Source organism: Haliaeetus leucocephalus, unplaced genomic scaffold (assembly GCF_000737465.1).
Source record: "Haliaeetus leucocephalus isolate CR32 unplaced genomic scaffold, Haliaeetus_leucocephalus-4.0 Scaffold173, whole genome shotgun sequence".
NCBI lineage: Eukaryota > Metazoa > Chordata > Aves > Accipitriformes > Accipitridae > Haliaeetus > Haliaeetus leucocephalus.
In genome coordinates this window covers 8,100,448-8,115,113 of record NW_010972609.1, presented here as the reverse complement: position 1 = coordinate 8,115,113, position 14,666 = coordinate 8,100,448, and the positions used below count along the sequence as shown (strand labels likewise).

The window sequence follows — 14,666 nt, the reverse complement described above, 5'->3', positions numbered from 1 at the left end:
TAGAAGGCTTGATCATGCTGTCATTGCAGGTGTGTTTGTTTCCTCCTGCTTGACAAACACCAGATAAAAGATGTTTCATACTACAGTGTGTCAATTTTTAGTAGATATGTAGTGAAATGTTAAAACAACTTCTTACAATCAGGCCACCATGCACTCCGCTTCCTCGAAGGTTTGGTGCGTATTCTGCCAGATCGACCGATCTGAGCCATTCCATCACTCTGTGATTGGACCACTGAACTACTTCAGAAGGTGAAACGTTATTCTGTTAAAGTAACCAGAAAAGATGATGACACTATAGCCTCCATTGTCACTGCATGTTCACAATATGTATCCTCAGTTCAGATAAAAACATCATTCTTCCTCAAAGAGAAGTATTCTAAGGTATTGTTTCTGTTCAAGGCCTCTTTCAGCCATCTTCTGACAAGATGGCAGGCATAGTCTAGTACGGATGAAACCCCATATATTGCATCAAGTAGTATAACAGTAGAGATTACGGATGCTAGGTGTAAAAAAGGGAGCATTCTGAGAACAGTATTATTGTAAGTCTTTAATACTAAGGAATAAACTATGCGGACCAGGTAAGGCAAAAACCTTACAGTATTTGAGGGTTAAAAATTAGGACAGGCAAAGAAAACATTCCAAATGATTCTCTCGGAAGTTAACTTTAAACTAAGCAGAAAATTTCTGAAGAGAAGTGCATGAGATTCAACTAATAAGTGGCTTAAGCACTTAAGGACTGAGTAGATTTTTATTATCAGTAAGTACATGTTACATTCCAGAGCTGGAAAGCAGCATAACTAACTACTACTTTAGATGCAATTACCTAGTAGCAGTGATTCTATGGCATCATTGTACACTGCTAACTTTTTATCCCCTTTGGCTGGAATCAGGTAATAAGTGCTTGTTTAAATTAATTTATTAAAACATTCTTTTACCTCCTCAACTGGTCTCCTGCGTAGACAGTGGGGGTTAAAACTGTTGACATGCAGCACATGTATGGCGCATTTAATACTCAGATGATGCAGCTGACTGGTGACTTTCAGAAAGAGAAGGTCATTCTGTAAAGGAGAGCGCCTTTTAGTGGCATAGCATACATACCAAAACAGGTACCTTCCCCAAGAAGAAAGATTTTAAGCTTGCTATGTAGTTTTATATAAACCACAGTAGCTGTGGTTTAGGTAAAAGAAAAGTTTATATTTTAAAGAGGTTTTTTTTTTAGGGTGGGGGTTTTTGTTGGGTATTTTTGTTTGTTTTTGTTTTTGAGACATTGCACCATAGCAAGACCTGGCTAAAAAACAAAGGAGAGCTTGTAGCCTATTAAGTAAAACCCAGGGTAACGGCTAGTTTTAAAATACTTTGGCTGCTTCTGATCTAGCTGGGATCACTGCAGCCAGCAACACACACCTAACCATTGGACAGTAGGGACCACACTCCTATAAACAAAGGCTCCTTAAGCAGCGTAGACAAAGCTGTACTTCTGATAACAGCTAAATGAGGCTTTTTTTTTTCATAGCACAGTTAACAAAACCAAATACTTAATTATCTAAACCTGGGCAGGGAAACTGGAAGAAAACACAGTGGCTATGTGTAGTGCATGGTTTGCTGCTAATGTGGTCAGAGCTGTGCAAATTACTGGATTGGCTGCTTATCTTTAGTTTCCTGAATATCGTTGCTAACTTGGTGTGGAGAACAATACACTCCAGAAGCTGCATGTAAAATAGGTCATTTTACCTTTAATTGTGGTGTGCTACATGATACTGAAAGAAAGACTTTGCAGAAGTAAGCTATAACATATCCTATGACTTATGTGCCTTAGGAATAGTAATCATGTGCGAGACAACACGAGTTACTATTGGCGCTATTTCTGTCTTGCAAAAAATACTTGAACTGCTCACATTCAAAGGAAAATTGTAAAATTCTGTGCTCATTCTGAAGTTAAATTTGGTTAAACTGAGGAAAAAGAATTTTAGCTTACCACAGTTAAGTACTGCAACATTCTCCCATCAACTCTGGATTCATGAAACTGGTCTTTGTACTGAGGTAAACCGATATCATCAAGCCATCCTGCAGATACAAGAACAACGGTGTACCAAATCCAGATCAGTGAGAATGAAGCCTTCTCCCCTTCTTGTCTGGTCTGGCTCCTGAAGCGTTCAGGTAGCTCATCCTACCTGTTCACCTTTCAAAAGGACAGCCTCTTACCAGAAGCCTAAAAGCAATTCCCACCAAACAGCTTTGTCCACAATATCCCTGTGATGTCAAGAACACCGTAAAAATCCTCATACTACTATGTTGAAACTTGGTGCTCTTAAAAAGACGTTTGCGAACTGCTTAAACAAACGTGTCAGGCAGCCCATCCATAGCGGTGGGGCAAATTCCTTTCCAAACAATTCCATGACAGTTCAAACACTTACGTGTCACCCAGATATGATCGAGTTGTGCAGACTTCTCATCTTGTTTTGCATTTATTGATTTAATGGCCAAAACTAATTTCTTCCTGTGCAGCGGGTGCTTTATTCCCATTTCCTGCAAAAATAACCATTAACAAATAGTTTGCCTTGCCTCTGGCTCTTTTAATCTCATTAGGTGTTTATTTCAGAAAGGTAGAACTGCCAACTGTTTGAAGGGGTCTGGTTGTACAGAATCAACATGTTTGGTTGCTTGAGAGAAACAGTTACAGATTATTACCTTTTCCATGTCCTGAGGTGTTGCAGTTAACAGTGTATGGCCTGAAGTCACCCACTGCCGTGCAAAAATGACATACTGACCGAGACCAAAGTCCTCAAGCCAGTTACAAACTCTTTCAGTGCTCCACTGAGCAAACGGAGCATTGTAGTCACTGAAAAGTACAAGAAATGTTTGAAAAGTCTTAAAGGAAGGAATTATGGTTATTGTCAGAAAGCTCATCATGTGCCAGAGGCAGTACTACAGCGTATGTATTAGCTTTGTTCTGTGCTTTGTTCTGTGCAATAATAAAAGCTAACAGCCATTCTCACAGTATGTGCTGTGGTACTAGTGTCCTGTTAATTTGGCTGCCCAGCGTCAACTTGTGAACAGTTGGGGGGGGGAGGGGGGCGGCGAATAAGAATTTCCCATTTTCTATTTGAAAAGAGGAAAAAGGGAATCGCTGAATCCTCATCACTTTGCAGATGTTCCCATGGGAGATGATAAGTTTTCTAGTTCTTTAACAAGGTGAAATTTTTGACACTGACAAACAGCTAGTGCTGCAACCTGCAGTTGAAGGAGTGCAGACAGGGGAGCTTCTCAGGATATTTTCTAGCAGAGAAATTCTTTCCAGTTGTTGTGGAATTCCACATGTAATGAAGTATGTTGGGAAAAGCATATTTCACAAGAAGAGGGTTTGGCTGTTTAGCACACTTAACAATACCGCATAATATGCTGTGCAAGGTAAAGAAGGAACCATTACCTTTTCTGGCCTTTGGTTTCCTTTGATCTGGATAACCGAGGTCCAGCTGTTGCACGGAGACCACCTCTTCGAAACTCTGCCAAACCCAGATCGTCTGCAGGGAAGTTACCTGACTGAGTTCTTCTTATTCTTTCAAGACAAGAGTGCCACGATAGTACTATTAGCTTGCAACAGAGAACATTAGTTTCGTATGGAAACTATAGTGACAACTAGAAGCTGTATTAATCCTCCTGTAAACCACAAACATCTAATTCAGGTAGTAGCTGAAGAAGTTCCAGGCCAACGCTGTCTAGACCTAACTCTGAGGAAAGAAAAAAAAGCTCTGCAGAGCAGTCATAACCCTCCAGTCCAGTTCATAATGCACACTGGAGGCCAGACTTGTGAATGTCTGCTGTCCTGAAGCAGGTAAAGTGAACACAGTAAAACTCAGTCCCTCTGCTTTCTGTTTCTCCTGTTTTCTCTCATTTTTTTACCTGATGCCTTCTGTAATGAACAACTTACTATCATTTAATTTTTCATAGCTAATGAAACTGTTGGCATTCTAAATTACTAGCATTAAGATGACAGCAGTCTTATTTTTTTCCCAACAGCATGACTCTGGGAACACCACCATCCATTTTTCTATACCCATGTGTACAGAGACACCCCCATACAATCACAGAGCTGCTTTCTCTTCTTTTCCTGATTTTACTTTATTCTTGCTGTAGATATTGTAGCTTTTACTGAGAACTAGATTCATTCTCAGCTGAAATGCTTTGACAGGGCACAAAAAAAACCCAAAACCACCAAACCAAACCACCTTACCTTCCCCAGATTTTCTTGATCCCTTTTGGACTCTTTCTGTTTTCTGGAGACAATGGAGACTGTGGACCTGAATCCGTTCCCGAAGAAAGAGGTGAAAGGTCATCTGAGACTACTGCACCATCCACATTCTCTGTTTCTCCTGCATTAAGAACAGTAATATAGCCACATTTTATGCTAATTATTAACAAAGTTATTATCTGGAAGACTAACTTTTCAATGCAGAACATAATAAAAAAAGTAAAAATATCTATAAAATTGTTCTTGTATTAAAAAAACATGCTCAGAAGGTAAAAAAAAAGTAGCCATACATTTGATACAAAAAAAGAAAATAATAAAACATTGGGTAAAATAGTATTGTTATTTTAGTTTAAGGTCTTCAAACTGAAGCAGATTCTTCAGACTCTTGCCTTGAGTATTCTTAATACCATAACTGCTCCATCAAAATCAGTGGGAATTTTTCTGTTGACTTCAGTGAAAACAGAATGAAACCAGGAATAAGTATCTTAAAAAGAAATCTCATCCGAATGCCATACAGTAAAAGCTGTTACTTCACTTCAGTACTGCACTTAAGGAATTCAATCTGGATGACCCACTTGGTATTAATATTTCATAGAGAAATGGAGGGAAAAAGGAAAGGAAAAAAGTAAGCAGCAAAATTCATGTTAAAGTTGCATCTTGTTTGGATACAGTACCTAGCACTGGTGCACTGACACTCCTGATGCGATCTTCAGTCATCCCAAGAAGCAGAAAGCCAGATGAAGAAGCAAAGAAGATATAAAACACCAGCAAAATAAAGTTACAGAAGAGCAAAGTAGTAAGCTAAGCATTAAAAGCAGAAACAAAAAGAAAAGCAGCAGTTATGGTTGATATGAAAGTGAATACGCATTGGTGTGCACAAGCCCCAGGAATTCTGTACAGGTCATCTTAATTAGATAGGGATGATCATTTATCTGATTTGTTTGTTTGTTTTTAAACTATTCTTAGACAGTTCTAACACATTAAGCATATACTGCAGAGCTCTACAAAGCCTGCAGAGTATCTGAAATGAAGCAATGTCTAAGATTATGTCAAATTCCTCTGAAATGTAGAATTGGAGGTGTAATGAGTTTATTGCACATGCAAGAAACAAACCAACCTGCATTAAAAAAAATAAATCTGTTAATTCAGTGTATGTAAGGAGTCATTGCTTGTTTCTAGAAAAAGAACATTTTTCTTTACAAGATCACCCATCCTTGGATAATCCTGCAGTTAAAGACATAATGGCATGGCTCATGCATTACCTACAGTGTTGCAATCACAGAAAAACTCTTTTAAAAAAACTAAACCACCCACAGCCTATTGAAATCTTGAAACTACAGTACCCTAGCAGCTTTTAGGACCATGAGGCCTTAAAATAAATAAAAAACCACTGTGCTGGTTTGGGCTGGGATAGAATTAATTTTCTTCACAGTAGCTGGTATGGGGCTATGTTTTGGGTTTGTGCTGAAAACAGTCTTGATAACACAGGGATGTTTTCTTTATTGCTCTTACACAGAGCCGAGGCCTTTTCTGCCTCTCACCCCACCCCACCAGCGAGGAGGCTGGGGGGGCACAGGGAGTTGGGAGGGGACACAGCTGGGACAGCTGACCCCGACTGACCAAGGGATATTCCAGACCATAGGACGTCATGCCCAAAATATAAAGCTGGGGGAAGAGGGACAGGGGGAGGTTCGGAGTGATGGTGTTTGTCTTCCCAAGTCCCCGTTAGGCGTGATGGAGCCCTGCTGTCCTGGAGATGGCTGAACACCGGCCTGCACATGGGAAGTGGGGAATGAATTCCTTGTTTTGCTTTGCTTGTGTGCGCAGCTTTTGCTTTCCCTATTAAACTGTCTTTATCTCAGCCCACGAGTTTTCTCACTTTTACCCTTCTGAATGCCCTATCCCACTGCAGGGCAGTGAGCAAGCGGCTGTGTGGGGCTTAGTTGCTGGCTGGGGGTAAACCATGACACCCCCCAAACAAAAAACCCCACTATAACTTTTCAAGTGTAGGAACACTTCAAAACGGCAAGGGATACTCTTGTGCCTGAGCTCTCAAGCTCTTCAGTCCTTGGCAAATACCTGGTTCCGTGCCTCACTGTAATACTTTTTGTCAGTAAATCCATGCTTAAGATGTCACTGAAAAGAAATTAATATAGGCTTCCACACATGGCTATGGTTGTGGAATAACAATATACTTATATTTTCAAAATCCACTGATGTTTTTCTGCACCTAGCAAGCTAATTTTTCTTTTGTGGGTCCCCACAAGCTACAGCAACCAACAGTGCTGATACTGGACCTTTGCCTGAAACGTGCACGTTGGTGCTAGTTATATTGTCAAGTTTCGCACGCTAAAATGCAGTGGGATGGCAAGGGACAGGTTTGTTTGTTTTAATACACCAATCTAGCGTACATTTTTTAGAAGTACTGATGACGTACTTGGCTGTGCATTTTTGTTTGCTTGCTTATTTTTTAAGAAAACAGATCAGCAAGCTCAGGTGAGCATTGGAAGTGTGTCTGTAAAAAATACTGCTTATTCATATTGTCAATGTGTTTGCATCTCTAGAAGTTCCAATTTTTAGTTACAGATTTGTTGACTTTCAGAATGCTCTGTCCACCATCTCCAAAAGACTGTCTCTTCATTACTTATGCTATCAATGACATCAGCCAATTGTATCACCAGAAAAGAACGCTCTAGCTTAAAACTATCCTTTACTCTCCAGTGAGCTAATGTGGAATGTTTTTGGTACATTGTTAAAAAAAGACGCAGAACTTTACCTAACTGAATCATGTGGACATCATAGTCCATTGTTCTGGTGTAGCAGACTATATGCCATGTAATGTCCCATTCCCTCAAACAGTTTGCTTTTTCTCCCTCCCTACATAACCCTCTCAGAGAGGCGTGGATACATACTCAGGCCGCGGATGCTGTTGTCCTCGTTGTCATTCATGCCACAGCCGTCTGGCGAATTGTATGTTCCCTGCTCTCCATTCTGTAAGGGTCGAGGCAGCTTTCCTGGCAAGGTTTGATACTTGCTGCCTTTAACAAGTGGCTTACTCTGGGTTTTTTTAAAGAGAGAAAAATAAAATAAACAAACACAAAATCAAATCACTCCTAGCATTTACACTCCAGTACACAATGTTTTAAAAGCTGAGAAAAAGTATTTGAAGTTCATGGTTCAAAATGACACCACCCCCTCCATGTTCCTGCTTACAGGTAATTCAATTTAAGTCCAATAGTTGGCTGACAAAGTTTTCTAGCTAAGACACAGCCTTCTCTTCCCCCATCTGCCCCTCCCACTTCAGCTAGACTGTATATCACATTAAAATATATGTTCAGTATTACCTGGTTTTGTCATAAGAATTTTTTATGCTGTCTCCCTTTCCTCTAGGGCCCTGGCACTATATAATAACTTGGTCCTTCCAAGGTCAACTTCGATAGTGCCAGAAATGCATTTAGTTACTTCCCAGCCCGTTCTTTGCTCTGTCAAATTTTTTCCCTATTTTTCACTAGTCTATGTTTCTGCCTCACAACTGTATCTTGCTGGAATTTAAGCCAAAAGTATTTGTATAACTCAAATTTTGCCAAACGTATTTGCCCACCACCATTAATAACAGTAACAAGAATCAACAATGAAGTCAGAGTACAGAAATTTAACTTTTGTAAGAATTAAGATCTCTTTGTGTAGATAATATAATATTACAAATGCAAGGTTTTTTTTAAAAAGTAATTATAGCTAAATATATACTTGCCAATTATATTATAGAACCTAAACACAAGGTATACTTTTGATATAAGCTGGGGAAAAAAGGCATAGCCTGAGCTGTATTTTAGGGCTAGTTGGAATGGCTGCTGACTCTACAATTTTTGTCCACGTTAGGCTAAAATAAGAGTCTAACGTAATGCTTGCCTGCAGCTACGGTACACATACACAGCGTCACTAGCATCAGTGAGACTACTTATGCTGGAAGGACCTTGCTCCAGCAACAGAGCTCACAAGAGGTGGTCCTCAGAGTCCCAGTATATTGTATTGAAAGGGAACTGGTAGGTAGGCTTTGTTAAAAATAGAGTATCTCTTAATTTTCCTTGTATTCAATTTTTCAGTGATCACCTACTTGGGATTCTTGCCCCTTGTACAAGGGTAGATCAGAACTTGCATATAAATCTGATAGTTTTGAGCTTAACAAGGTATTTTTCCAGCCTAGGTATGTGTTTCACAGAGGTACTTGTCTACGGTTTTGGAAGTGGCATGTTGAGATTTCTTCAATACTGAATCCAAATGAAAAGATGAAGGAACCATCACTCTGGGCAAAAATGTATATCCTACAACTGCCAAAACTATAGGAATATAAAGGCTTTTCCAGAGAAGCAATGAACCGGCAACTCCAATTGACATTAGTGGGAGTGGTGTATATTCAATGTGTGTTTTGGAATAAGCTCGTATTGGTAAATGTTTTGGTATCAGAAAGGAGGTTATGTAGGAAAACCGTACTGAAAATATGCAAAACATATTTAGTATACAGAAACATACAGTATGCTTCTATTTAGTAACCCCATTCTAACAAAGTTATTTTTAAAACATTGTCTGTGACAGGATGATACATGAATATATAATGGGATAACCACTGGTTTATCTATTCTTATTTCAAGGCCTAGAGGGATCTTTGTGATACTATAACTGCAGGCCAGATTTCTCAATTCCTCAACCCCTGCTCCTGTTTTGGCAACTGCAGGAGCACATCCTGACTTGTACCAAAAATTATATGAGTAGAGAAACTGCTTATTACATTAGCACTGTATTTTTTGAAATTGACTGACTTCAGCTTCTAACCTCATATAAAAGGTTTTAGATAAAAAGAAAAAAAAAAAAAAAATTTCCTCTCAAATCCCTACCCCTGTTCTCAGAGTTTGTCAGTACTGGAACTACACAAACATTATAAAAAGAAAATTAATATAAAATGAAAACACAGCCATACCATCATAGCACATCACAACAGATAAATGTTAAGAGAGTTTACAGTTAATATACCTCTTGTTCTACAACAGGCTGTACTGGTTTTCCGTCTACATACTACGGAGTTGCAGGGAGGGTAATTTCAGTTTTATGGAAAAAAGCAACAGACAAATGTTAGTATTAACATACATACACAGAACATCAATTGTAGTCTTATTACTATTGTGATACTACTTAATGCATTGACAATATATTACAAGGTCTGTTATCTCTTCATTTCATTTCAATAAAATACTTAATACTAAATGTGTTTGTTCAAATTACTCTACAAAATTCAGGCCCCGTTCAGGTTCTGTTGTGATCAAAGGAATTTTTCTATTTTCAGGCTTCTGGGTGGTCTCTTTAGACTTAACTTTAAGCTGGGAACATAACAGCTGTTTAACAGTTAAAACAATATGAAAATGACACAAAAAAAGAACATTCACAATACTGTATGTATCCAGCTGAAACCATAAAGAGCTGTGATAGAAATGAAGTGATAAAAATACCAGCACAGCTAGGTCAGAGACACTAATGTGTTTTGTTTTATTATTATTATTGCTGGACGTAATTGGAATTTGAGTTTTGTGCAAAGTAAAATAGCTGCCGTAAACAATGCCACTAGCACAGGTTCTTTTGGACTTAATGCAAGAAGCAAAGTCTTGTCATGCTGAGTCAGCAAAACAAGTTTTCTTGGCCTTAGTTTTGGTTGTAACTATTTCACATTTAGCCACTCACTCATACGCATAGGGGGGTCTCAGTTATTACACTAAGAAGCCTCATGCCTAAATTAGGGCATACAATTTAAATGCCTTGCTGAACATGGGGCTGGCTTGCTACAATTCTCTCATATCCTTGGTGGTTTCTTGCTCCTCTATGGACTCTGATTTAACAGATAGAGCAGATTTACAGCCTAAATGTGTAGGTACAGCCTTATCACATCATATCACATCGACAGATTAAGTTTTTTAATTTAAGACAGGAAAATAATTTAAAAGTTATGAAAAGAAAACAGACCTTCATAAATTCCACATGGAATGAAATGTTAGTTCTGAAATGATTTGTCACATATGACTACAGTCGAATGAGTGCAACACAAATTTCAAATATTCTATTTGGTCACTGTCATCTTCAGAGATTTAAGAAAAATTTATGAACATTTGAAGAACTGGAACAATCCTATTACTACTATTCATTTTAAATGGCATTACTGGGTGTGGGTAATCTAGTATTAAGCCTAATTTGAGTATAGAAAGTGTCAATAACAATCTCACAAAGCATAATTACAAGTGCAGAAAAATTTCAGTGTACATAATGACAAAACAAGCCTCTGGACCATAACGTAATGAGACTTTGTAAATTGGAAAGTCTTTATTCTGGAATGAAGTTAAGCCTTGAATTAATAACAGTGCTCCTGCTGTTTTAACTAAGGCAGCATCACTGCCATCTTCAGGAATGCCATTTATATTTGAAGTCTAAGTTAGGGAGCGACACTCATATTTATGTGAAAACACTCAAAAAGGAATCCTATGTGGAAATACCCAGTCCCAATATTTAATTACTTTCAGGATTTGCTGCCTGAACATTTTTAGTGATTTTGAAGTCAAAATTATTTTAAAAACACTTACCTATAAACAAAATAATACTGCAGTTCAACAAAATGACTCCTCATTATTTGTTGTATTTCTCTTAAATATTTTTCTTCTCTTTCAGGCGAAAAGCTGAATTTGAGGATGCGTACATATGGGTGTGTCAACTAGTTTGTTTATTTTAAGCTTGGCAACGGGGTAAAAAAAGAACCTGAACTATTTTATCATTAAGGCTTTTTTCCTCACATACAATGTTAGTGGTGGTTAGGGTTACTATATGTGAAACAAAAAGAATATTTATACTTGACCTTTATCTTTTAGTCATGATATTAAACACCAGAAATTGTGATTACAAATAAACCAACCTTTTCCAGGGATTCACTCTGCAAGTCTTCTAAACTACTTGACTTTTTTTTCTGTGGAACCCTTAAAATAATGACAAGCAAAAAAGCAACAGTTAATACAACGTAGTATGTGTGCATATGCCACAACTGTATCTATATGACAGCTGTATATATCACACAATGTCTACATATAACAGATAATTAAAAATTAGAAGATTCATTTATTTTATTATATTTTTAGCCTAAAACTCATAGTATTGGGAACTGCAATAGATGAAGTCAGAAACAGCAACTTGACATCCTTTGATCAACAGTGAAAGGCAACAAGGTGCAATGTGCAGTTTTAAACCTTTTATCTATAGATGACTTTTTAGAAGGTCTTAACAAGCAAAAGTAGAAAGTAACAACTCTCTGTGAACAGCATACAACATTAAGGGACTTTAAAAATGGAAAAAGGCAGAATTATAAAAAAAAAATTCTGGCTGTATGTCATACATTTCAATTAAAGTTACTCTTTCTTACCTGTTTATGATTTCCAAAGATTCTTCTTGTGGAGAGGTTAAATTAGTTGAAGATACTGGAATGCTTCCACTTTAAATCAGAATAAAATATACTGTTTTAAGTACTAAAATACATATATCTTCTGATATATAAAAGTGCTAATTTTATTCCTGTAATTCAAACCTTATACAACTAAGTATTGCAAACTGCCATGGCAAACACTCCTTTCACAACTACCCAAAAGTTCTTGCAAAGCCAAGAACAGGCAAGACAAGGTGCCAACAGTTAAATGGATTAAATAATACAGACTTAGGACAATTCACACAAAAACCAATAAACAAAGACCTTACCTGATTTCCATAGCTTTGTGTGGCACTGGAGAGAGCACAGCTGGTGACAATTCTCCTGAAGAGACCTATGTAAAATATAAGAGTTTCAAGCCTGTAACTCTAGTGCCTGATTCTGAATCTATCGTGCCCATACCAAGAATTACAAAAATTCAGCCAGGGCCAAACCCTCATCTACATTACTTTAGCTATTACAGAGAAACCAATACAAACAAATCATATATACAGCAGAACTTGCTTCTAAAACATGTTTAATAAGTACCTCTGTTTTAAATAATTCTCCTTGAGGATTATTCAAAAGATTCCACTTCCTTAAAGTTGTCTCAAGTTCCTCTTCACTGCCACCAGAGACAGAAGAGCCTGTAAGCATTAAAAATTAGAAGTAGAAAGGGAGAGAAACAGGCCAACCCCCCCCCCCCCCATTTAGGACCATATCAGACAGTCTAAATACTTCAGTCTCTAAATTCCCCTTCTGCATGTAGTTTACCAGCCCCCCTGCTCCCCACCCCTCCTTTGGGCTCTTACTTACAAGCAAGCTGCTTAACATTAGAGCAACAAATTTATCACTTCCACTTATATGCTGTGCTCTGCTGTGAGTAGCTGAGCTGCTTATGAAGCAGCTTATGAACTACTCTCATTCAGTTCGATGTTCTGAGGCAAGTTCAAGTTGGTACCATTTTCTTACTTAGAGTGTATCGCTTTATAGGTAGTATGCATGTTTGACATTATCTGTATCATAATGCAGTGCCCCATGCTCAGTTCAAGGATGAACATGGTAAACACGCTCCAGGTTTTTCTGGATATCCCAGATCTAAACAAATACTGAAATACTCCAAATTCATTATTTAGTAGGATTTTTATTCCTAAATTGTCAAAGCTGCAGTACAAAATCAGGGTCTGAATATTTAGTGCTCAGCAAGCCTCTGGAGTATTTTGAGTAAGAAATTTTTTCTGGAGATCTCCTACGCATAGGGTTGTCTACCCAGCCATCGCTACATGGATGTAGGAGTTCTTCAGGCAAAGCTCCTGCCCCACTGCAGTATACAGCAAAGTGTTTTCAGGAGAGCAGTTGCTGACTTCAGATTGCCTTGGCACATAAGGTAAACTGCAGTGCATTAGACCCAACTGATGAGCAGCAGTTCACGTGGATGTACAACCAGAGCAGTAATCTCATCAGTCATCCTTCCTTATCAATCAGAATCCTTAATGACACCATCTAAAAAACCATACAGCACCAAAATTAGGCTCCAAGGAGGGATTTACTATTTACTGATGTAGAACAAATTTTAGGTTATGACTTATGGAGTAGAGCGTAAGATTCAGTTACAGAAGTCCTGCTGAATAGTAATGTTGTAATTAAATCTCCAGACAGATTTGACCCTATTTTTTTGTACTGCCTACAGCATAGGAAACAAAAAGGAAATCTCCACAAACTGCAGGCCATAACACACAAGCCTGGTGAAGACATACTGTGGTTCCCTCTGTACCTGAAAGAATGTATACTTACTCTCGTAGCACTCCAACATTATACAAATACATGCATCATAAAATATATATTACTGTACACATATATTTAAAAGGACAACAAATAGCAGTTGTCATGCATGCAGTTTTTAAGAGACCTGTTATCAGGAAATTTTTCACAAGACATTTTACCGTGAGCTGCAATCATTATCTCTTTCACCCTCCTGTACTGGCTTAGCAATAGCGTTAACTCCTCTATTCGACGGTCCTGTGAAAAGCATTAAATAAAATAATATTTTAAATCCTACATTTTTAACCTGCAGAAACACTGTATTATATGTTCGTTTCTGTGATTTTGGCCTACTTTTCCAGAAAGCAGGATCAAGTCTCTCACATGCCTTGTAAGGAATGTTTCTTGGCTTTTATTTGCCATTGTACAAAATATTTGCTGGACAGTGTGAAACTATGGATATAAGGAAACCAGAGGAATTTGACATTACTAGTACATGAGTTATTTACAGAAGCATAACTTGGAAATCTGCTTTCACTTCTAAGAGTCAAGGGAACATTCTGGAGTTGAACCTCAGTTGCCTGAAGTGGGCAGTGTTTGGTTTTTTGCTAGCATTGTACCTGTAATCATAAAGTAAATCATGTTTATGTTTTGTATAGTTCAACAATCTAGTCATGTTCTTTAATCCTCTCCTGTAGGATATGTTCTGCATTCCAACATCTACACTTACTCCGGTTTTGAGCCACCTTTTTGAACTTGGCCAGTGAAACCTGTACAGAACCAAAGAAGTGAGGTCTCATGAATGTCTGATGCATTACCCAACTCCACTTTTTGTCCAATACCCAATGCTTTCCTATAACGTATATGGAAAGCATCTTGATTCACGTATTCAGGGAGGGCACTTGCCTTTTGCACAGATGCAATATAGCGATGGGTAGTAATCGTTATTTGATTGGATCTGTCATTTCTCTCATTTCTCTGTATGATATTGTGTCCCTGATGATAATAAATTCTTGCTATCGGTCACTAAGTATGCAGTCTTGCAATTTGTACTCTTGCAGTTTGTCCTTTTTCTTTGATCTCAGTTCTAAACCATTCCTGTGCAATAATTTTGCCCAGTGCTGTGACTACAGAGCACTGAATACAAACCCAAGGAACTAGTTTTCACAA

The 14,666-nt window shown here is 38.0% G+C and overlaps 1 protein-coding gene across 1 annotated transcript in view; it reads right to left on the bottom strand.

Moving 5' to 3' along the window:
* Window positions 1-14,666, bottom strand: part of PPFIBP2 (PTPRF interacting protein, binding protein 2 (liprin beta 2)) — an 86,663-nt gene that overhangs the window by 3,863 nt on the left and 68,134 nt on the right. Inside the window, exons 11-24 of the mRNA XM_010563912.1 lie at window positions 13,679-13,754; window positions 12,285-12,382; window positions 12,026-12,090; window positions 11,697-11,765; window positions 11,196-11,256; window positions 7,162-7,306; window positions 4,924-4,956; window positions 4,232-4,370; window positions 3,428-3,556; window positions 2,689-2,839; window positions 2,415-2,526; window positions 1,976-2,064; window positions 936-1,058; window positions 137-262 (exon numbers count right to left, since the gene is read on the bottom strand). Of these exons, the coding sequence (XP_010562214.1) occupies window positions 137-262; window positions 936-1,058; window positions 1,976-2,064; window positions 2,415-2,526; window positions 2,689-2,839; window positions 3,428-3,556; window positions 4,232-4,370; window positions 4,924-4,956; window positions 7,162-7,306; window positions 11,196-11,256; window positions 11,697-11,765; window positions 12,026-12,090; window positions 12,285-12,382; window positions 13,679-13,754 (1,416 nt within the window). The remainder of the gene's footprint in view (window positions 1-136; window positions 263-935; window positions 1,059-1,975; window positions 2,065-2,414; window positions 2,527-2,688; window positions 2,840-3,427; window positions 3,557-4,231; window positions 4,371-4,923; window positions 4,957-7,161; window positions 7,307-11,195; window positions 11,257-11,696; window positions 11,766-12,025; window positions 12,091-12,284; window positions 12,383-13,678; window positions 13,755-14,666) is intronic.